The sequence below is a fragment of the Ptychodera flava genome, chromosome 21 (genome assembly GCF_041260155.1).
Source record: "Ptychodera flava strain L36383 chromosome 21, AS_Pfla_20210202, whole genome shotgun sequence".
Lineage (NCBI taxonomy): Eukaryota > Metazoa > Hemichordata > Enteropneusta > Ptychoderidae > Ptychodera > Ptychodera flava.
The window spans coordinates 16,024,128-16,048,780 of record NC_091948.1 but is presented as its reverse complement, the minus strand read 5'-3'; the positions used below and the strand labels follow the sequence as shown (position 1 = coordinate 16,048,780).

The 24,653-nt window shown below is 35.7% G+C and overlaps 2 protein-coding genes across 7 annotated transcripts in view; one reads left to right on the top strand and one right to left on the bottom strand.

The window, feature by feature from the left end:
- LOC139121540 (coiled-coil domain-containing protein 171-like) overlaps positions 1 to 8,915 on the top strand; it is a 34,276-nt gene extending 25,361 nt beyond the window's left edge. For 4 of the 5 annotated variants that reach the window (XM_070686519.1, XM_070686520.1, XM_070686522.1 and 1 more), the window contains exons 23-29: positions 280 to 425; positions 1,058 to 1,175; positions 1,604 to 1,660; positions 2,433 to 2,576; positions 6,048 to 6,181; positions 7,469 to 7,561; positions 8,094 to 8,337. In XM_070686519.1, coding sequence (XP_070542620.1) covers positions 280 to 425; positions 1,058 to 1,175; positions 1,604 to 1,660; positions 2,433 to 2,576; positions 6,048 to 6,181; positions 7,469 to 7,561; positions 8,094 to 8,163 — 762 coding nt within the window. In that variant the 3' untranslated portion in view covers positions 8,164 to 8,337. Of the gene's footprint in view, positions 1 to 279; positions 426 to 1,057; positions 1,176 to 1,603; positions 1,661 to 2,432; positions 2,577 to 6,047; positions 6,182 to 7,468; positions 7,562 to 8,093 lie in introns of all 5 variants that reach the window. The other variant, XM_070686523.1, reaches the window with a different exon arrangement.
- Positions 8,916 to 11,794: 2,879 nt separating this feature from the next.
- The window catches only part of LOC139121541 (centlein-like), a 56,694-nt gene continuing 43,835 nt past the window's right edge, over positions 11,795 to 24,653 (bottom strand). For both annotated transcript variants that reach the window (XM_070686525.1, XM_070686524.1), the window contains exons 20-34: positions 24,453 to 24,541; positions 24,100 to 24,253; positions 22,508 to 22,599; positions 21,986 to 22,127; positions 21,623 to 21,725; positions 20,924 to 21,028; positions 20,489 to 20,625; positions 18,929 to 19,060; positions 18,227 to 18,409; positions 17,085 to 17,182; positions 16,190 to 16,298; positions 15,723 to 15,878; positions 15,261 to 15,446; positions 14,667 to 14,870; positions 11,795 to 13,989 (exon numbers count right to left, since the gene is read on the bottom strand). In XM_070686525.1, coding sequence (XP_070542626.1) covers positions 13,894 to 13,989; positions 14,667 to 14,870; positions 15,261 to 15,446; positions 15,723 to 15,878; positions 16,190 to 16,298; positions 17,085 to 17,182; positions 18,227 to 18,409; positions 18,929 to 19,060; positions 20,489 to 20,625; positions 20,924 to 21,028; positions 21,623 to 21,725; positions 21,986 to 22,127; positions 22,508 to 22,599; positions 24,100 to 24,253; positions 24,453 to 24,541 — 1,986 coding nt within the window. In that variant the 3' untranslated portion in view covers positions 11,795 to 13,893. The remainder of the gene's footprint in view (positions 13,990 to 14,666; positions 14,871 to 15,260; positions 15,447 to 15,722; positions 15,879 to 16,189; positions 16,299 to 17,084; positions 17,183 to 18,226; positions 18,410 to 18,928; positions 19,061 to 20,488; positions 20,626 to 20,923; positions 21,029 to 21,622; positions 21,726 to 21,985; positions 22,128 to 22,507; positions 22,600 to 24,099; positions 24,254 to 24,452; positions 24,542 to 24,653) is intronic.

Below are 24,653 nucleotides of genomic sequence, written 5' to 3'. Positions count from 1 at the left end.
GCAGTCATAAAACCTACATTTTTTGAACAGAAGAGCTTATGTATTGTACTGTTTGAAATACTCTCGAACCTTGCTATGATATTGCTGTATAAAAAGCTAAATCGTTATGTCAAAGATGTATAAATTTACAGACCAACAAAACAATTCCAATTACATGAGCAGAACTATGCAAACATTTTCTGATCACATCCTTCCATACAAACACCGAACAAAATACATTTATGTGGATATTACCATCTCAGATAATGTGAGCAAAATCAATTGTTGATTATTTCATAGAATCTGTCCGAGGCCAAGATGGAAATGAAGAGAAGAGAGCAGACAATAAGACAGTTGAATAGAAATATATCACAACTAGAAAATGATAAGAAGCAATTCCAAGAACAAGTCTATGATGCAGAAAGTACCCTTAGACTAGCAGCAAGGTAAGGGGTGCCAGATGATGCCCTCTGGTGGCAGCTTTGAAACAATCTGAGTCAGAGACTATATTTAAATATGAAATGTTTGTTATGTTGACATTTTATTACGATATCAAACAGACTGCATAATATTTAATCTCAAAGTATTCTCCCTTGTATTGCCATTCTGTATTATTTGTCCGTGGCCATATCATTGTCAGAACAAATTTCAATAATTCAATAGAAAAAGTTTACAATGCTCAGAGGTATGGTATTGTATGCTGTTCAAATCAAGAGAGTCACGTAACTCAGGTAGATTGATACTCAGTAGCAATTTGTCTCCGGTTGAGGGCGCTCTTTACTTTCATCTTTCAAAGCTTTGACTTTGTCATGAATTTACCATGGACTTTGATTTCTCCCACTCATCTTATCGAATAACTGCATACTTTGTAATGATATATGTTTGGCAATTTTCAAAGATACATTCAAAAATACATTTTGACAAATGCACTTTTTTTGACTTTCTTTATAGTGGCAGTTGTCAAAATAATGTGGAACATTTAATTTTTTGCATTTTACAATTGTATGTGTTTTGTATCTTCCTGGAGAGTCTGCTCTCAAAAGATTTGACATTTCTCTTGAATGTTTTTGCCAACCAGAGAGAAAGAAGTTTTAAGTAATTACATGCGTTCTGTTGAGAATACGCTGGTACAACACAAACATCAAATCTTATCAGCCAGGACATCGCCTACAACCATTGATACGTCTTTACCAAAGGTAAGCTTTGTCAAAACATAAATATACCTATGATTTATAACACTAGACTGCATCACATTGACACTTTTCTTGTGATCGTTGATTTGCTGAAAGAGGTGTGAAGGGATAAGTCAATTTATGAGAAGCAAATTTGTGATAGAATTCCCAAGTCAGTTCACTCCCAAACTCACAAACTCTTTGAGTCAAGTTAGGAATTTCTGGAAATGTCTTCATGTCAGCACAATGTATATGTAATATGTCAAATTTTCTTGTGCCAAAGTAACTTTCTTGAGTCTTGGCACAACAATTTTGCCTGGAGGGTTTACTGCCTCTGCTAATGTAGAGGTAGCTGTTTAGTCTGTATGTAAGTATTAGCAGCAAGAAATTAGTCAACTCTTACCTATGATTGAAAATATGGCTAACTTTTTTATTGGTCTTGTGATTTACAGCTCCTTCCCTCAACTCTTGGAGATATGAAAATGGGTCCTGAAATGCTGGCATCTCAGGTATGTCAATCATGACAACAAACTGGATTTTCAGGATAGAAACCAGAAAATCAGGATAACAACATGGTAAAAGCATGAGTAGGACAGTCACTGTGTACAATGGAGGGTTGTAGCCAAAGTGTCTGTTTTTTATTGCTCCACATCCAGTGTTCTTATCCTGACGTGGTTTGTATCCTGAAAATTTGATTTGTTGTCTTTTTATTTGCACTAGTATTTGAACTCCCTTTTACAAGATGCTTTCATTATGTCAATCATGTTCTTGTGATTCAATGCAGCCTGGCCGTTTTCAGTACATGATTTGGGTAGGGAGAGATCCATTGTAAATGTGAATCCATGTCAGCATGGATACAAGATATCGGATGTGAACTACTACGTGTGATTTTCAGCTTTTTAGTCTTTGTTTCAGTGGTATGTACATGACCATCTGTATACCACAGCACTCTTCAACAATTTGAAGAATTCATGATTGAGAAATCATAAGTTAAAATCCATTTTCTTTCTGATGAATATTTCATTGAATGAAAATCCATTACTCTGTGGTTTGCTGTTGAATCATCAAAATCATTATTTGTTTCAGCACATCACAATAATCTCAAGATTTTTATTCTGTGCTTCAGAAATGCATGAAAACATGCCTGACATAGAATGTAATTGTGAGCATTTTGTATCTTTGATGAGAATATTTCAGTATTGATATAGTTTATGAAGTCAGCTGTATGGCAAACAAAGTCATGCATTTTAATGGTCGAACATCTCTTTTTGTAATTTCTAGAATTTAGTCGTCGCCATAAATGATGTTCAACAAGCTTTAATGTCACGCGTGTCTGTATTGGAAGGAGAAATTCAATCCCATAAAAAACACATCGAAACATTGAAGAAGGAATTCAGTGCAGCTTGCAGGAGAGAATATGATGAGGTGAGTTTGCTGAACAATACCATTTCTGACCACATTTGCGGAGTTTAATGACCTTGTTGCTGCAGTGGTAACGCTCATCCATTTAAAATAAATACCAAAAATAGAATCTATCATTCTGTTCAAGTTTTGATGTCAGTGAACTGACAATTGTAAAGTAGTTGCTTCAAATATTGCCAAAGAGGGACAGTTCCTCAAAGACCAGAATAAAGAGTAATACTCAGGGCTCGAAAATTCTCGCCGCCCGACGCCCGTGACAAGTGAATTTTGAGTCCGGGCAAGTGAAAACAACATTCTCCCAGCCCGACGGACAAGTGAATTTCAATGAGGCCACTGTACGTACGCGCTGCCACTCTCTAGTTCTTTGAGTATACTGCTTTCGATATGGCCGGCCGATAGAATAGCTCTGTTTTGCTTGGTTACAAAATGGCAAAATATTGACGTCTTTGCACGCTCTCATGTTTTTTTCTTCTCATGAAATCATGTCACGATGCCTCCTCAACAGAAAACTACAGCTTACAATAAAATGTTGTAAGGTGTTGAAACAATTTACCCTCCTTCCTACAAAGTTACAATGTCTTGAAACACTTTACTCTCCTTTCTACAAAGTTACAAATTCCCTGGTATGTGAAGCAAACATTGTTGCTGTTTGATACTGCAATCACCTCTCAGTCCCTCGTGGACTGACCGTGCTACAATACATCATGGAAGTAAACAACCATGAATAGACTGAGGCTTGGCTTTGCCCATGTGAGTCCCGCGTACCGGTCGTCCTTTTTAGTCCAAGTTTTACCCTACTTTGCTTGAATCAAAATTTGGTCTGCAATTACTCAGTTTGATAGTAAAAACCATTATTTCAAAGGAAATCTTCACAAACAGGGTCAGAATACAAGGGAAAAGGAGAAAAACTTGAGGTTTTCTGAAAGGTCAAATCTTGGTCATCTTATGTGATGTCATGAATGAAGACCCCTTAAGTACACAATTATGGTTCAAAAGAAACCACCTAGGGAGGTCTTATAGGTACAATCTTATGATAAAAGTAATTTCTTGGTGCTTTCCAATTTAATGGCATTTAGCTTGACTGTCAGTTTTAAATTAAATTTTATTAACAGTTATGGCAAAGGGAAATTGTCAACAGTAGTTGCAGTAAGCATATCCATTTCAAATCATCACATTAATATTTCTGCAGATTCCTCCACTTTAATGATGTAATCGTGAACATCACCAGATATTTCTTGATGATATCAAAATATCAAATGAAAATGTTCCCGGGCTACAATGTTATCATTATCATTAAAACTATTTTTACTCTTTAAAACATTGGGAAATGAATTGAACAATATCATTGTGTCTTGTTTTAAAGGATTTCGACCTGACCCGTTTTGTCTCAAGAAAAATACTTATGCTGAAGATGCTATTGAGCCTGCTTGATCACAACTATGACACAACACCACAATACTTGTATCTACACTGTCACTATGCTACCGAATGCTTTCTTCTACATGGAAAATTTGTATTTGTGTGGCTAACAAAACCACATAAGGAGCTTGTAGTGTATATGTATGATAAGTTGTCATACTGTGAACACTGACTCAATGCTGCAGAAGTATTCTGTATCTGTGGTAATATACACTTCACATTGCTACCTGATTTTTACTCACATTTGGTATACCAATGTGAGGTTATCGTATAAGCTGAATTGATTTGCATGTCTGTATATTTGTGGGTATGTGCGGATGTATGTCCGTCACACACAAAGGCTCCCATACTGCCAAAGCTACCGTCTCAGTATTTGGTGTACAGGTAGATGTAGGGGTTGAGATGTGAATTTGTTCAAATGAACACATCAGTGTCAAAAATGTGCAAATGAGGTAAGAAAAAGGGAATTTCTGCATGTGTGCAGGAGTGACAGGCAAACTCCACTTATCTTGAGTCATTTCCTGTCATTGTTTATGAACTGTTACATATTAACAGAACTGCCCAAACCATAGACAGTAGAGGGGAGGAAGACCTTCAGTAGAGGGGAGTTGTAGACAGTAGAGGGGAGGAAGACCGTCAGTAGAGGGTTGTTTATGAACTGTTACATATTAACAGAACTCTCCAAACCATAGACAGTAGAGGGGAGGAAGACCGTCAGTAGAGGGGAGGAAGAGCGTCCATGGTCAAACTAAGAGGGGCCAGCTGCCTTTCAGCTATGCATGTTGCTAAAGTTGACCTCCAGTACCTAAAATTTCGGACCTTAATTACTTTTGTCATTCTTGTTTTTCTGGTTTAAATATTTCTTGTTGTTTTTCTGGTTGTACTGTGCAGAAATCATTGTCATAACATCAACGTAGAATTTTCCTGCGCTGAACAGATAGAAACAACATTTATTGTTGATCTTTGTTAACCCACACTGGTATGTACCAATTCTGATCAAATTCGAGTGACACCGTATAATTGCGGTATTTTTAGAATTGCAACTGAATTATGTCTTGTGGCAAAAGTTTACCACAAGAAATGAAAAAGTATGTCAATCCCTTCAATGTCATAAAAAACACAGATAATTAATGTAATAAAAACTAAACAAATATTTCTTTAATGTAAAAACTATCATGAACAACATACAAAACATCTTGATTTGTAAAATTAGGAAATCCTGAATGCCGAGAAAGCTGTTGCTACATTTGAGATCATAAACTGTTTAAAAATTGCTCAAAGTGGCTACAACATTTTTGATGTGGCTAATGAGTTGGCTAATCATTTTGGTGACTTAGGGGAACCCTGCAGTTTATGTACATATCACATGGTAGCAGTAAACTAAATGATACTGAAATTTTCACATGGGCACAATTTGACACAACACCGGTGGCCTATTATATACTTACCCTTAGTGCACCTACCTGACTTGCCTATTTAACACAAGGTACCAGGTCATGATGACACACAATGACAATGTACCGGTGTTGTTTTATTGAAATACATTACATGTCCCCCCAAAATTTAATTCGTCCCCATTAAGACCTACTATGGGTCACTGTATCCCAGCGCTAGCAAAAGCTGGGTGAAACACTGTGTATGTACACGTTACATAAGATATTATTTTTGATACACAGAATAAGGACACAAATTTATCAGTAAGTTACAGCTACTGTTTCTTTACAATGACATGAATAAAACCATACACATTTACTCCTTATATCATCTGAAATTCAGGGCAAGTGAATTTTTCTTCCGGACAAGTGAATTTAAAAAAAAATTTTCGAGCCCTGGTACTGCATCAAAATGTTTGTAAACCTGATGAACAGTTCCCAGTGTGGATGTCAGCATTAATGTATTGCCATTGCTGTCTGAATACTAAAATTTAAAAATATAAGTATGGTATGATTAGCTATGTAATTATGTTAATTATGTATCTCTTCATCACGTTTGATTGATTTTCAATATTCACCAGGATTGTGAATTATAATAACATTGCACATGGTTATATTTCAGGCTGATTTCCCAGGTAATGAGAGACCAAGGTATGATAGAAATGGATTTGAAATGCCATCTGAAAGATCGTTTGGACGTTCACGTCCCCTTTACGAACCAGAGAGAAGTTATGCTGAAGACTTTGCACCCTTGAGGTAATGGCTACTAAAATTTGCATAAAATAAGGTCAAAGGTGACAATAGTACACTTCCTCTGATTGGTTCATGACCTGTCAAGGAAGATTTTCATTTGCATGAATATAGGTTACCTTAAAGTAATATTACAGTGGTTTGTGTTGAAGTGTTGGCAATACGGGAACTAGACGTACTGTCTAAATTGAGGAGTTACCAATGTTGTCGGAGTAACTAATGTCTGGTGGTAATATCAGTCATTCACAAATAAATCACTCTGTGAAAGTTGAACTGTAATGCATGGTAAGCTAAGATGTCACATTGTAATGCTTGGTAAGGTGGGACATCACACTGTCATGCATGGTACGCTGTCTTAGCATGGCTTTTAATGTTAAGTAGTTGGCAAATAAATTTGCTCATTGTGTCAAACATTTGTTTTTAGCTCATATTTGGTTTATATATAAATACCAAAAAGAGCTTATATGATGAGTCTGAGTGGCGTCTGTGTCTGTATATTTGTGGGTATGTGCGGATGTATGTCCGTCACACACAAAGGCTCCCATACTGCCAAAGCTACCATCTCAGTATTTGGTGTACAGGTTAGATGCAGGGTTGAGATGTGAATTTATTCAAATGAACACATCAGTGTCAAAAATGTGCGAATGAGGTAAGAAAAAGCGAAATCCTGCAAATGTGCAGTAGTGATGGCCAGTGTCTGAAACAGGCTTGAGTCATTTCCTGTCATTGTTTATGAACTGTTACATATTAACAGACCAGATCAAACCATAGACAGTAGAGGGGGGGAAGACTGTCTATGGTCCAACTAAGAGGGACTAAACGTTTTTGCTATGCATGTTGCTAAAGTTGAACTCCAGTACTTAAAGTTTCAGACCTTATTTACTTTTGCCATTCTTTTTTTGCTGGTTTAAATATTTCTTGTTGTTTTTCTGGTTGTACTGTGCAGAAATCATTGTCATAACATCAGCGTAGAATTTTCCTGCACTGAACAGTTAGAAACAATATGTATTGTTGATCTTTGGTACCCATACTGGTATATACCAATTCTGATCAAATTTGAGCGACACCGAATAATTGCGGTATTTTTATTATAGGGGCTGGCAATAAAAAATGACTTTGATGAAAAATTCGAACAGTTCCTATTTCCCAATGGTTTACTATAAAGTCTAGTTGTTTTGAATTTTGCTGTGATAAAAATCATGTATAAGAATTTGAAAAGCAACTGCTTTGCAAAAAAGATGACATCTACAGATTGTTGTAACATGATTCATTGATGTTTGTTGTTGATTACAGAGAAGAAGTTGATAACTCAGCATTAGACAGCAGGAAATCTGTAAGTTCTAGTCTGTCCAGATCATTTCCTAAACCATCATCACGTTCTCCATTGTAAGTGTATTGTTCAATGTCTATTCTAATCTCTGCTTCTTGTGTGCAGTGTGTGTCTTGTCGTATTGATCTGGTGTTGTGACAAACTGTGTTCTGTTTCATTTGATGTCTGTTTTGCTGTGTTGTTTGTGGTGTGGTGTAGGTAGTGTAGTGCAGTGTAGTGCAGTGTGGTGCAATGTACAATAGTGTGCTATTACATGGTACTGTTACGTGAAATGTGCTGCTTTGTTCTGTTCAATGTTCAGTACAGTGTTTAATCACAGAATTTATTTAAATTCTGCTCTATCATTTTGTTAAGTGTGCTCCATTATCATATTGTCTTGTAATACTTCAGTGTAAACAGAAACATTTTCAAATGTTGTGTCATTTTCAATGTCTAGATTACAGAGTCATTTCAGAGTGTGTAGTGTATTTCAATCATTGATCAAATATCATTTTCATGAAACCAGATATTATTGTAATGTCTTTCTCGTATAAAAAACTAAAGGACGAGGCATTTTGACTGATAATATTGAATTGTTTTATTTTGCAGACACCCTTCTCCTAGGAAGTCTCATAGAAGACGACTAAGCCATGATTTTCCCATTGGTGGTAGAGTGTGAGTTGTCTTTGTCTGTGACAGCAAGTGTCGGCCACCATGATCATTTCAGCCGCTAGTGACAGTCATTTAACAGTCATTGTAGCCACCAACGACAGTCATTTTAGCCATCTGTAATGGTATTTTAGCCACCAGTGAGTCATTTTAGCCACCATTGGCAGTCATTTAACCGTCATTGTAGCCACCATTGGCAGTCATGTTAGCCATCTGTAATGCTCATTGTAGCCACCATTGACTGTCATTTTATCCGACAGTGACAGTCACTTAACAGTCATTTAGCCACCAGTGACAGTCATGTTAGGTACCAGTAACAGTTATTTTAGCCAACAGTCAATTTATCCACCAGTCACAGTCACATAAGGCACCAGTGACAGTCATTTTAGCTACCAGTGATAGTCACTTAACAGTCATTTTAGCCACCAGTGAGTCATTTAATAGTCATTTTAGCCACCAGTGACAGTCATGTTAGCCTCATTTTCTTTATCACTTGGATTCATCCACAGTTAAGTTATTTCTTTTGCACCATAGCACAGTCAGCAAAAAAGTGACAATTCACTGTACATATACTTTCATTGATTCAATGATTTTTCATTATCAATTTACTCCAATGTTATTTTAATAGTTAATCTTCATCAATGTATCTTGTAAACATGTACATCAATGAAACTAGCTGTATCTTTTTTCCACTTTGAGAAAATGATAATTTCAAATTTTAAAATGATTTCTTTCAGACATGTAGAAAGTAAATGATCTCTCAAAAATGATAAAATTCAAATGTTCAGAGAATGTGACACATTCAATCTGTAAGATTATAAACTTGTACTTAAAGTTTTCCGACTTGAAAGGACCATGCCAGGTTACACAAAGAGATCACTTTCTTTTGTACAGTCGTAATAGTTCTATAGAATAAATTGTACCCAACATATATATATATATATATATATATATATATATATATATATACATAGCAACAACCACCTTGCAGGCATACATATTGGTAGATCTTATGTCATTCCCAATGTCTTACCTATAAGATTCTTTTTTTCAAATTGTAATTTCGCGGTGTCAAAATATCTTTCTGTCATAATTTCAAAATGTCAGTGAAATGGAAATCAATTTGTTTTGAGAATTTTTACTCTTGTTAAAGTTATTTGTGTTACAGTGAATTTTATCAGGTCTCAGAGAACTTGTTAAAGGACACTTGCTAAACAACTTTTGTCTCTATTGTTTTGTATTTTTGACAGTATTAAAACAACATGATTTCCTTAAATTGTTGGTCTTCCTACAAAATAAGTTGAAATACAAAGGGTTAGCTTTGCCTGTACAATTCATAGTCTACTAATGCAATGTCGTTGACAGATGAATTCTATTTCCAGCAAGAATTCAGTTGTCAACAACGTGTACAGACTGTATAGACAAGAAAGTGTATTTTTAGAAAAGCAACAGAAGTACTGAAAATTTACAACAGTGTCAGGAAATGGAGCTTTAACACAAGCTGTGTATCAGTAACAACTATCTTTTGATGCTATTCTCAGTTCAATAGTGACTTACGACGTATTTGCAAATGAAACAGTTTTATGGTAGAGTTTTCCTACCACTGACCATTGTTTTCTCATAATTTGATTTGTCACTCTGCTATGAATGATAAAGAGATTTCGAACATGTAATTTAGTCTGTCACCAGTGATTTTCCTGAATAATCAAAAATCAATTCCTTTAAAGCCACAATTTTTCAAGTTTTCCTACCATATTTTTTCAGAGCTCGCATTTTAATTCTATTTTGATTTTTTGCACAATAATCTGAATTTGCCGCTAGATGACATTTGCACAAAATTCATAAAATTGCCAACTTGAGAATTTATTCAAAGGAAGAATGTACAATATTGAATATTGCCTGTGTAAGATATATTGAATAAGCCAAGAAATTTTCAGAAAAAAAAGGAATTTTTGTGTATTTTTGTAAACTTTTATTACCAGGTGGAGGGAATAAGTGTTTTTGTTGTGTTTCTATATTTTTCTACAAGACAGTAGTTCAGTTTTTGATGCCAACTTTATATTTATACATACAAGACAATTCCAGATCAGTTCCTCACAGTCAAAACTAGAATTTCAAAACTCACTGATGTTAATTTTCTTAGTGTGTTCTTTATCACTTTTATTTATTTCCATGTCTGTATTGTAATGTAAATGATTTTCAAATACAGTACCAGATTCATCGAGCCAAATTTTTTATATATCAAATGTCGAGAAAATAAATAATTTATTATAATAATGATGCCATTGCTTAATATTTTTGCACTTTGTGGATTGCATGGAAGACACCGTGCCTCTTTGTATTTGAAACATCCCTTTCAAGGCAGGGCGTCAACTTTATGGTGTCATGCGTTTAACTTTTGTCTCTGACATCCTAAAAAGTTATGGTCAGACAGGCTAGCAGAGATGTCTTACTTTGTAGCAAAGGAATGCTTCACTGTCTTGAGAAGTATTCTAAAGTAGAAATGCAATGCTAGTGCAGCAGTGCCAATAATACATGACAGGAAAATAGATGCTGTAGTTTGCAGTTAGAATCTCCAGCAGATAAAAATTAGCTGCCAAGATTTGTAATATTAGCTTCACCTTTCATAATGGCTATAGAATTTCCAATCAGAACTCACATGAGATGAAAGCCAACCAATCAGCAACTATCAATTGAAAAATGTCAATGATGATTTCAGGTAAAAGTGAAATTTTATTTAAATATAAAGAAAGATTACCTCATGAATCAAAAAATTTAAGGTACAATTGAATATTAGATCACTGCAAATTTAGTGACAGTCAAAGTGTGGAAAGACCCTCATTTTCATTTGTTCCAATGTTGAATTTCCTTGCTGGATGGTGTTGGAAAGTGAAGCTAGTTGAATGATGTTCAGGCTGGGACCCCCGTCTCATTGCAAAACACTTTGCTGACCTGACCATGCTGTGTGGACCAGAAGTTGTTCGTCAGAATACAGTAGTGTGCTAGAGAACCAAATTTAAAACAATCTGCTTGTCAGCATGCATGGAATTTGTCATGCGAAAAGTAGTCATGGCAGCTTTCAATACAGATTCTTTTTTAATATTTTCTACAAAGCAACAAACCCAGTATTGTATAATGGTAGACTGTCCCCTATGGCTTGAGACATTGTTTAACAATTGCCCAACCTCCCAAAATCATGGACGTGCTCTATTGGTACAATTCTTATATCATATGGATCATTATAGACGCCCCCAGTCGTTTTGATTGTCTCATCAGAGCAGTTACTGTCCAGCCAAGGCGTTCACTCCACGATCTAAGCACCAGCCCACCACCTAGCCTGACAGTCTGCTGAAGTTCATTCCTTCAATTTATTCTGTTTTGATATTTAGTATGCCCACAGACTTGGAGTAAGTCTAGGGTTGTAATAAACTCCATCATTAAACTGTTGGCCTTGCTATATCTCTGTGCAAACTGAGCGCTGCTACTCTGTGTTATTTATGAGTGTCAATATCCATGTCTGTGCAGATCATTTGTTTGATATACTGGGTCTGGGTACGGTGACATTGTACATGCTAAAGTCACATCTCATGACAATCTTTACAAAGGTAAGCCAATTAGACAAATCACACTGTTACATTCCATCAGTTGTGAAGTATCTTTATTAACAAACTTAATTTTTGAAGAGAAATGTGAGTGGAGAGTCTTGCTTGAAAATTAAAATGCGCCTTTGGGACAGATATTCTGACTCAAACTTCAACGATTCTTTTCTGATCTACCACTATTGGGGGGTCATTTTGAAGCTCTTGTGGTAAAAATAAAGGTTCACTCTCTTAGTTTTATGAAAATCCAAAACGTAATTTTTCGTTAGAGTTGATATGGCAGCCATTTTGAATTTCAAAATATTGGTAAATATTGGATATTTTGTTTCTTTTGTAGTAAAATTTGCATGGTGACCCCTGGTTGTTCTTGAGTTGGTAAGAGAATGGTTGCAAAGTTTCGTTAAGAAAAGTTTGAGCAAAAGTTTAAGTCGTTCAATTTTGGTGAGCATACTACCTTTCATGGAAAATAGCTGTCTTATGGTAATATTTTCAATAATTTTGTTCAAGAAAACAAAATACAGTTTCTTCTTTTCCCTATGAAGGATGCTGAAACACACACTACTTTTAATCTTGACTCAAAGCTTTGTTTACAATATGTGTTCTTGCAGATAACTGAATTCTACCGGTAGGGTAGTCCAGACTTAAACTTCAGTTGTCACTGATAACATCAGACATCACACATGTACAGGCTGCGTTTTTTCAATATAAAATACTTGGTATTTGAAAATGATTTTGGTGGGAATAGAACAAGAAACTATGTTTCTCCAAATAAAACAAAAATACTAGAAAATATTTCACTAGTAACAGCTGATGGAGCCGTAAACAACAAACCTGCAAAACAAAAGCAACAAGTTTTACTGGAGATTTATGAAACATTTTCACACATCACAGACTAGAAAACACGAACAAAATATGCACATCAACATTCACGTCATGCAATAAATTAATGTATAAAAAAAGAACTGATGCAGTCACGGTTATACAAAACAAAATACAAACACCATGCTTAAAAGGTTACATTTTGTTTTCAATATTAGTCCCATCCTTTTTGATGCAATTTTCCCAAATTTCAACCCTTATATCATCTGAATTAATTTCTGGATCAAATTTGTAGATTTGACTGTTTCATGGCAATTAACAGTGATTCAAAATATCTTAAAAGAAAAAAAACAAAACAAATACAAAATCTTGTGTAAAGGCACGGTTACTATGGTAACCGCTGAAACGGCAAGATTGTAAACATTTGCTTTTGTAAGGGTTCAGATTGAACAAGGGTATCATAATGCATTGAGTTGCTGTGTCATCAATGATATTCACACATTTCAAGTATTCAGATTGTGTATTGACGACAATTGGAAGAAATCACACTTTTTGCAGATGTGTATCAGGTGGATGATCTCTGTAACTATGTACAATCAAATTATCTGTAAATTTGAAAATTTGTACATGAAAATGATGAAAAAAGTTTTGAGTATTCAACAATTACAATAAAAAAATATGATTTCTAAATTTTTGATGTGATGGGATATTTGACAGATGCTTTTTGAGTTTTTTTGGCAACATTCAAGCTTTTGGGCTTAAAACAAACATATACAATGACAAGAAAGATATTTGAAGTACAAAAATGTCAGAAAATGATACCGTACATTAATTGTGGTCGATACATGAAACCTTTTTCATTCCCAGATCTTTAAAAGCGAAATGATATCAACGTCTAACCTTGAACTTCTGAGAATAAATAATTAACAAAACATCCATGGATTATTAAAATAAGTTTGAAATCAAGCTTAAGCACTTTTAGTATTTTTACTTAAATGATTATGATTATAGCACCTAGCATGACATCAAATCATATAAAATTTGCAAAAAAATAAATTCCATTTGACAAAGTACAATGTTTACATCTAAACATGCAAATAATTACATCAAACATAAATCTTGGAAATCATTTTGTTATACACATTATTTAAATAGAGTAGAAAAATAGCAATTTGTTGTGGATAAAATATAATTTTTCTTTGATTTTAGAGAGTTTTTCTAATAATTTTACAGTTGGTAAGTTTTTGTTGGTTTTGATGGCGTAGTTTCTACTTTTGAGAGAAGATGATCCCGTTCCGTGACTTTTTCCATCAAAATTTCCATCAGTTCCTTGCAAATGGAACTTTTGAATTGACGGCTGCCTGCCAGCGTTTGTTCCATTGTGTGTCCTGTCTGTGTTCTTCGAGTTTTTCTGTGGCCTGTTTTCAGATGAAAATAGACGTAGTGTAAATCTAACATGTCAAAAGTATCTGTGAGCTAACCAGTCAAAGCAAATCAGAGCGCCCTCAACAGGTTTGCAAAAAATGAAGCTAAAATTCCCCATGTTTTTGTATATCATGATTTTTGTAAAAACATCACGTGTCATGTAACTATACCATGAATCATGAAAAAAAGAGAAAATTTTACTTTGTAAAACATCACCTACACCAATCATGAAAAAGAACAATGAAAATTTTGACTTTGCATCTCGTATTTGTCTTGGCTTTTATGCGGTAAATTGACATTTACATTAAAATCAAGGACTTTCTGTGACCTTTTGAAGATTTCAAAAGGTATTTTCTATTGAAAGAGACCATTTTCTAAGGATATTTTGCATGACAAGTGTGATGAAATCTTCAACTCAACATCCACTCTTTGTACATCACTGTACATGACTTGTTAAGTTTTGTCATAAGATTTGACTTTCACAGGTTTTCCAAGCAGTATTACATATTTTCTATGACAGGTTTGAAATTCCAGGACTCCAACACCACTTCAACACAGATACATACATAATGAATAATGTAAAGGTATTAAAAGCTGTTTTGAATATTACTGGTATGAGTGATATTCTCTTCAGAGAAACGTCAAAATCAATCAGAAGTTTTCAACTCACCATTTCTTCTTCAAGAGTTGCTTCAGTGGAATTCATAAACTCTTCAACATCAGCTTCACTCATATTGAGTATGGACGACGCTAAGGAGTGGACTTTACTCATAGACTGGCCTTTCTTTGATCCATTCTCTGTTTTTGATTTCTTAGCCTGTCTGACCAATTCTCTCGCATCTTGAACTTGATTCAATAATTCAGCAGCAAGTATCTGATGGTGAAAGTTTTGAAATGTAAATAATATTTTCGATATATGTATTTTTATTGAAATATTACAGTAGTCTTGACTATACATTAGGTATTACTATTGTTCTTGGATATCCTGATTGATAGACATTGTCTAAATGATTATTAAAATTGTCTATATGATTATGACACATTGGCTGTAATTTCTGTGTCATTGAAACATAACCATACAAATATACAGATACTAATAGCATAATAATAATAGCAGTTTCACCTTAAAACGAAATATTGAAGTATGACAGTACACAAATTTTTCTGTGTTAGATTAAGTTTCTTTGAACTATGATGAGTTTTGGATCAGTTTTGGATATATCTTGACTGTTGCAAACATCACAGGCATATTCGAAATACAGACCTTTACAAACTGATTCAGTTCTTGAATTCTGAGGTGAGCTTTCTTGAGTTTGGCTTTGACCGCTTCGAGAGCAGACTCGCTGCGACTTGCCAGTCCGTACAGTTGTTGCGCGGCTGCCGTTTCTAATTCCGTTGCTGTGTTCTCCGCTTCTGTTCTCTTGGTTTGGGATTCGATCAGTTGCCTAGTCTGTAGAGATTGCCAAGAGAGAAAAGAAAAGAAATGTCACAAATTCATTGATGCAGCAGCAAATCATTATAGAAGCGACTTTCCATTTGTAGGGGTGGGATCATTTTGTCCAAAAAGGTTACAATAATTAATATTTTGACTGTGTACACTGCATAAGCTGACACAGCTTTCTAATTGTAATGACTTTACTTTGCAACTTCCTTATTGTCTGTATCTGGATGGATGGACCTAACCATAGAGAAATGGGGGTGTCAGGTTCAGTGATTTTCCAATTACCTTCTTTTCCAGCTCTGCATTGGTTTTCATGTAGAGTTCTTCATACTGATGTTTTTCCTTGGTCAGGGCTGAAACTCTTTTCTTTAAAGATTCTGTGTAAGATTTCTTCTGATCGCTGCCCTCTGTGACGGACTTTATCTTTTCTTCTAAACTTTTCTGTTTAAAAATTATAAAATGCAAAAAATGAATCTGATGCAAAAAACCAGAAATCAATCTCTCTCTCTCTCTCTCTCTCTCTCTCTCTCTCTCTCTCTCTCTCTCTCTCTCTCTCTTCCCCCCCAAAGATACAATAGTTTCATTATCATAGGTATTACAGAAATTTCTATATAAACACATACTCTTCACTTTAGTAGCAAAACATTTTACTTTTTGTCTTCTGGATTTCACATGAATTGGGAAACTAAGCAGGACCATTTGAGACCAATGTTGAACTCACACTTGCATTGTTGCTTACTCCATTAACTTACAATTGTGTCTGTGTCAGATTTCTTTTCTTCTTGCGTAGATTTCACTTTGGCTCTCAGATCTTCAATCAGTGACCGCTTCTGTGAAATGTCCCTTTCCAGTCTGTTCATTCTGGATACAAGGAAAATGTATTTTATATTGCAGAGTACAGTGAGTAACATAAAGAATTACTGCTAGATTGCAATCTTTATAAAGTTTCACCGACTGATACCAGTATCTACATATTTAACAGAGAAATCTCCATCTAGCTGTTTAAAAGTGTCATTAAGTTTATTTGTCATCAACGAATGACAACATTGAGTAAACCAGTCCTTATCATTAAAAAATAATTATTTGGTACTTTTCCATTGGAAAATATGTCCTTTGCTATTAAAATTCAATTATTAAACAATTTGATGTACACACAACTGAGTAAGATCTCTACAACACAATCTAGAGGCAGGAATTTAACATTCAGAAATACTAAATTAAAGGGACATAAGCTGTAAGTTGTGGCAAGTTTTTCAGTATTCTGCTTCTGTATATCAACTATCGTGTCTGACCCTAATCCGTTTGTCATGCTGAAATTTTGAGTATTCTTTTTGTTAACACAGCTTGTATGTGTGCAGTGATCATTGTTTATTGTTTACAAATGAATTCTAGTCCGGACTTGAATACAATTTTCAACAATATTAAACAATGGAGATTATACTCATACATGGGTTGTGTTGATATGCTAAATACTTGGCATTGAATTACAGTTTAGGGATTCAATGCAGAAAGTGTAGGGAAACCACAAAATAAAAGTTCTGGAAGAATAGCCAAAAGATACAGCTTATGGAGCTTTAATTGTTTTGAAAAAATTCGTGATAATAAGTCTCAATAATGCAGAGAACATTACATGTAAATGTTACTCACTTATCTTGCAAAGACTTCAACTGCTCCACTTGGCTTTCATTTTCACTCTTTAAAGTTTTAATGACTCCAGCCTGTCTGGTCACCTCACTGGTAGAACTCTTTGTGTTCATAAAAAAATGAAACATTTTGAAAACTGTTGTAACACTAAAAGATGGGAAAATTGGACTATGTTGTTGGTATGTTGATGAAAATGTCATAGATGGGTGAACTATGGGAACACATATTATTCTTCAGTGTTTGTTATTATTCACTGCCTTAAAAAGGGACAAAATCACTCTTTTTTAAGTTTTTTTTTTCTGTGAATTTTATTTGATATGAAGTTGTTTGTGTTGTTTGACTTGAAACATGCTGACTTACTGGACAGGAACTATTGCAAACTTCAACTCTGCTTGCAGTCAGACATGATTTAACATTCATTGAAACATTTTATGGTCTGCATCAAATTCCTTGCACAATGCTCATCATGCATAGCTGATCATACACTGTTACATAAAGTTTAACCACATGCAAGCGTTTGTAATGAAATCTTAACTGATGGTGCATTTCATATAGGTAAGGATAGCAGCCTTCCATTACACTGGAGCAATGTTCATTTGTCATATTAAAGCAAGAAAGAATAGGAAAAATCAATTTTATCGAGAGGTTACAAATTATCGTTTGCACTTAGCAAAGGGGTATTTTTGACACTTTGCAGTAATTATGTACTGTGATCATTTTGTATACTGAATGACTTTATGTATGTAAGCATTCCATGTTTTTTTATTATCATAAAAAGGTAAAAAAAAGCGACTTTGTCCCTGTAATAATTAATTCATTCAATTTGAGACAATTATAGTATGAATGATAAGCCACATGTTGAAGTCTTGAAATGCAAGACTATCTATCATACAAAGTGTTCAAATTATATCTGATTCAGCAATCATGCCGGCAATGTTTGTATTTCAATAAATCTTTTCACAAGAAAGACCATTCTGTGTATAATATCAGTATATCAATATGAATCAACAAACTGAATTTTTTAGGACTTGTATACAATATGATAGCCACCCTTTAAACTACTGCGAAGCATTAGTTTTATTTTATCCTGTAAATATTTTTTTAAGTTGATCTTTCAAAAAACACTGTCATGTTAAAATGCTCACTTTCAGTCTGCTTTCTATTTGTTTCCATTCAGTGTCTGTATGTTTGTTGGTTGTGGCACTGCTCGCACTGGGTAGTTTACCATACACGACCTCTGACCCTTCCAATGCTTCTATCTTGGTCTCTAGCTGGCGCTCTAAAGATTCTTTCATGGTTTGACAGTTTTCCAGCTCCTGTGTCAATTTCTGTGAGTGAAGAAAAAAAAATTGTTAGCAACAGATTATGAAATGTGGTTAGCACAATATCCTTTGAAATAGCTGAATGGGTTTAGGATCTCTGATGAAATGTGGAATGCAAAATCTACGCATGTAACACTCACATTCTGGACTTCACCAACGTGATGGCTCTCTCTGAAAAGGGAGTCTAACCACATCGTGAAATGCTTTTGGAATGAACAATCTATAAAATCACTATAGTAGAGTCTAACTTTGAATGAAATGGAAACAATGGGCATTATTTGTCAAAGCTCTGACATTTGACAAAAAGATGAAAAAATTTACAAAATACACATTTCCACAAATTTTTGTCTTTCCGTTTCAAATTTATGTAACTGCTCACATTTGGTTTTTACCATTTTTATGTCAAAGTCAACAAAGTCTTGATTCTCTGCTCTTGAATATTCTTTGCAGACTGATCATACTTCCAAATTTTATTTTTACAGATGACCGATTCTAAAGTTTGACAGACTAAAGTCCTACCATTACCTGGACAGTTTGTTTGGTTATTTTCAGCCTCTGATTGCAGAGATTGAAATCTGACTGTATCTGTTCTTTGCTTTCTCTCTCATCATTCAATGTCTTCTGTATCGATGCCTTGGAATCTCTCAGTACAGATACCTGAAACGTGACAATGATGACACTCAGTTGGCGAGCCGGTGCATCTTGACAATAGCGCCCTCTTGAGTCCAAACCCAGAACATTCATGCAACAATTCAAGCACTGGCCACTTCCCAGGAATTATATTTACAGTGACAGATTGAAATACTGTCAAATGCAGCAGAGATGTTGGAAAAGATGAGTCAACTCTGTTCCATTCCAGCACAGTTCATCTATAACAATCCCATGAATTTTGCAGGAATTTTTGTCACATGCCGGAGAAGAGGTTGGAAAATGTACGAGCTCACTTGTCATGTGGTCAATAAGTTATCAAAATAAATGTAGGTAGTAAGTAACCTCTGTCTCTGCTAGACATTGTTTGAATGTATTTTATCCTTCCGCATAGTGATACCCAGTAAAACCAGCAGAGTGATGGAGGGAGCTGACGACTTGGTGTCTGTGTTTTCTTAAGAGCGGTTAACTTGTAAATGTTACTGATGTTACGCAGTTTATCTAATTTCACTCAGCATTGCAAAATAATTACTTTCAAACACAGCAGTAATGCTGCGGTAATTTCAGGTCAATCCGTCCACTTTGCTGTACCATTGACAGTTTCAGTCTCGATGAAACTGCAGCACAAATTCAGCTAATGTCTACAGACCTTTCAAACTTTATACCTCCACAGTTTGGTACAGCCACACTGTATGCTGTTAAGGTTGGACCACTGAACAGGTAAACAGCCCAATCGTGTACTGCCTATGTTAGGCCACTAAATAGGTAAATAGCCCCATTGTATACTGCAAATATTGGACCACTGAATAGATAAACAGCCCCATTGTATACTGCCAATATTGGACCACTGAATAGATAAACAGCCCCATTGTATACTGCCAATATTGGACCACTGAATAGATAAACAGCCCCATTGTATACTGCCAATATTGGACCACTGAATAGATAAACAGCCCCATTGTATACTGCCAATATTGGACCACTGAATAGATAAACAGCCCCATTGTATACTGCCAATATTGGACCACTGAATAGGTAAACAACCCCATTGTATACTGCCAATATTGGACCACTGAATAGGTAAACAACCCCATTGTATACTGCCAATATTGGACCACTGAATAGGTAAACAACCCCATTGTATACTGCCAATATTGGACCACTGAATAGATAAACAGCCCCATTATATACTGCCAATATTGGACCACTGAATAGGTAAACAACCCCATTGTATACTGCCAATATTGGACCACTGAATAGGTAAACAACCCCATTGTATACTGCCAATATTGGACCACTGAATAGGTAAACAACCCCATTGTATACTGCCAATATTGGACAAGTAAATAGGTAAAGATGACATAATTCATTTGATAAGGAACGTGATCAGACTGCCATACTACGGACTTTCCAGTTGTCCTTGTGCCATGGTCTTACCTGTTGTTGTAATGAAGCAAGTCTTTGTTTCAAGCTGCTGATGTTAGGGCTCTCAGCTCTGCTGTGAACTTTACTCAACGATTTACCCAGTTTGTGAAGTCCAATATGTGGTGACGTGGCCATGTCTCTTTGTTTGACTACGGAGATCAAATCAAATACATTCAAAAGTTTCTGTCACTCACTGATTATGATACTTACGAAGGTGACTAACTTTCATCATGACGTGTGTTCCACAGTATCAATCTTTACATCAACTTTGTTTTGAACAGACAGGATCACAGACTGATGTCACATTTCCATACAGTTTAGTGTCACATTGGATGATGATTAATTAAAGTGAAACGGGGGGGCAATTTTGACATGACAGCTTCTGCCAAAACATCCATGGTTCTGGTAAACTCTGAGAATTTCATCACAGAATGATGGAACTCTCACCTGTTGATCTGATCAACGTGGAATCGCTCTCTGACCCTTCATCAACGCTGTATTCACCAACACCCATGTCAATAAATCGTCTCGGCGTTCTGGTGACTGCTATCTCTGTTAAAAATGAATTCAACGCGGTTAGAGTCCCAGTACACCTGTTACGTGGTGTCTTGTAAGGCTTCTGAATTGGCAACCAGATGAATCAGTGATGACGTCCATCATTAGTCACAGACGTATGTTTGGCAAATTTGTATTTGAAAGAAGAAAAAGTGCAGCTAGTCATGGCGATACCATAATTAAGTGATAAATCAGCCCGGTGGCAGGTATACCATGAAATTTTGATCAGTTCGCAACATACATGCATGAGTGATAGCGAGTGCATACATGGATGACGTATCAGAAGGACAAACGGCCATGACTGACGTAGTGATGTAATCAGTATTAAACTACTGTAAGTACACTACAATATGAATACATGATAAATGTTTGAAGATTACAGAATGAGATTAATAGGTCATCACAGTATTTCAGAAGTGGGTATGATGTGTCAGTACAAGAGTCCACTTTGACTCAAGAAACGTTACCGGCCTGGTGTGAACAAATTCGCAAACTATCTTCATAAAAAAGCACTGAATCCTAACCACATGTTCATCAAACTGTTGATTGGATCAATTCAAGATAGTATGATGAATTGAAATATGACATTACCATCATCTGTTTGTATAGCAATGTTGTTATGCCCACACTTCTCTACAGGTTCCTCATCATAGGCTCTGGCGAGACGTTTAATATGGCTCTGAACTGACGCCATCTGTTCAAATGAGACAAGATCATGGAAATTACTACACAAAAAAACTTACAATGATAGAGGATGATTCAGACAGAAAAACCAGTGGTGCAGTAACCAAATACAACTGACAAAATTGAAAATATGGTTTTACGAACATGAATTAAAGACTTCTGGGTCCTCGTATGAATTTACATGTAAAAGTGGTTTCCCACTTTTCTGCCGCCAGACACATTCTGCTGAAATTAGTGTTACAGTAAAGTCTGTGGATGAGGTTTTCTTACCTGTCTACTTGTTGGTTTTGTTTTCGTTGGAGTGCTCTCATCTCTTGCCTTATGTCTCTTTATTTTGCTTTTCCCATGCGGTTTGTACTTTCTAGCAGATTCTACAATTTGACAGCCCAGACTTTCACCAGTCTCTGCTCCACTGTCATATAATAAAAAAACCGACAACATTGGATGAAAGAATTTTGTTCTTGGAAATTATCTCTGTATCATTAAAAAAGTTTTCTTTGAAGTTCACGACAATGTAAAAATGCTCTGACAAAACTTTAGCCATGGCAAGGACAGTGAATGATGACAAATCAGCTGCCATTTTAGTTACAGAAATGATACAATGGAAAAAACATTAAACAAATCAATTATTTTGATTGATAAATGGTGTTGTTGGGAAAGACAATCATGTATTATATGATTGGAACAATTATGTTACACACAAAACATTTAAAATTCTCTCCAGGTGCATCCAATAAATTTTCATCATTGTACACTGTGATTTTTATTGTAAATTTTCATTTGGAGTGTTACCTTTCACTGCTAATTTCCTCCCAACCATCGTCTTGAAAATCAGAAAAGATAGCACTCATCTGTTCAATGGATTTGTTCAGCGCTCTCTGATGCTGTAATTACACAAATCAAACCAAACTATTATATTCATGATTTTTTCCCCTTTGTATTGACTTAGATACAATGTCACAGATCCACCAACTTCCACATTTGGAAGGTTTTCTTACATGTCTAAAAGCCAAAATGTCAGCATCTCATAACACTGGATTATGATATTCAATGAATCATACTTCATACATAACTTCTATAAATCAAAATGATACCTATGTATGCTTGTCATATATACACCTGCTTTATTGCAGAACAAATCACCATAAATGATATAGTCCCCGCAGGATCAACTGTTTTTTGGGAAGCTGTTGATCCATGCATGTCACTGATATCGCTTTTTTCTTTGACAAGCCTGTACCTTGAAAACATGCATACATGTAGCATATAGTAGTGATGTGCAGACAACATGACCAGTATAAACTATAAGGCTACATCACAACATTCATGTACATTGCATATAGTACATTGATCATATTGCAACATAAATTGATATGCACATGCCCCATCCACTTGTAACCCCCCTCCCCCACAAACTTCATCCATGATGGGCTAGCTACCATAGTAAAGCAGACGTATTTAAGACACTTCAGGAGGTGGAACTTATGACTTGAGAGGGCAGAAGTCTAGTGAAGGCAATGACAGAGAACACACACTGAGGAGTGAGGGCAAGGACAATGAGTGAACTGAGGAGTGAGGGCAAGGACTGTGAGGGTACTGAGGAGTGAGGGCAAGGACTGTGAGCTCGAGAGTACTGAGGAGTGAAGGCAAGGACTGTGAGGGTACTGAGGAGTGACAGCAAGGACAATGAGTGAACTGAGGAGTGAGGGCAAGGACTATGAGGGTATTGAGGAGTGAGGGCAAGGACTGTGAGGATACTGAGGAGTGAAGGCAAGGACTGTGAGGGTACTGAGGAGTGAGGGCAAGGACTGTGAGCACACTGAGGCAAGAGGGCAAGAAATGAGGGCATACTGAGGAGTGACAGCAAGGACCGTGAGGATACTTAGGAGGCTGGGGCAAGGAGTGAGGGCAAGGACTGTAAGCATCCTTAGGGTGGGGGGGGGCGTGAGGAGCATACTGAAGAAAGGTTAAAGACTGAAAGTGTATCGAACAGAAAGAAAATACTTGTATCATTTGCTTTCTCATTCATGTGTTATTTTTCTTTTTCTGCAAAGTGTCTATCCAACTGAATCGTTTTCGTATAGCAGAAACTGCTTTCAAAAAAGTTGGCCTGACATGGCTACTAACAGACACAGAGGTCCATGGATGTTGAGTGACCATGTCTACACCACATGTCCTGGAATATCTTGGCACAATGCCAATCTATTGAGTATTTCAAGAATGTATCTTGAGCATATTATAACAAACCTTTTGTAATGACTACTCTATCTAAACAATATTTATAGTATTATGCAGTTTTCAAATCAATATTAGTGATATGCAGTTCACAAAAGAATATTACCGTACATACAAATAATTTATAAAACCATTTCATTGATACATACATCTTTAACGCTTTTATGTCTTCTCCGACTCTGCCCGTGCTTCCTGTGACGTAACTTTTTCTTCATGTAACGGTTTTCTTTTTTAAAATGATGTAATTCTGCGTCCTTCTCACCGAGGTCTGTCTTCAGCATCCCTACATTGGTCTTCAGTGCTCTGCAAAAACAATCACACACTTTTACAAACTAAACAAGATTACACAGCAAGCAATGGAGTAGAACAGAACGCATAAATACTTTGCACATCACTCAGATGCATATGGACAACATTGCACAAATCTTGACGTTTAAAACTTACTGATGTTGCATTTTTAAAATTTAAAAAACCAAATATACATATCTCCATGGAAACCAACCTCTTCTCCTTGATCAGATTATCTCTTTCGTCCATCAGAGTTGCGTTTTCTTTCTCCAGTGATTCCAGTAAATTTTCACAAGATTTGATCTGAAAAAAGAGTAACACAGTATGTTAAAACAGAGACTTTAGAGGCACTCAGAGGAAGATATGACGTAGTACGATACATAATTAACTTTTATCTTGATAGGCAACTGACAAA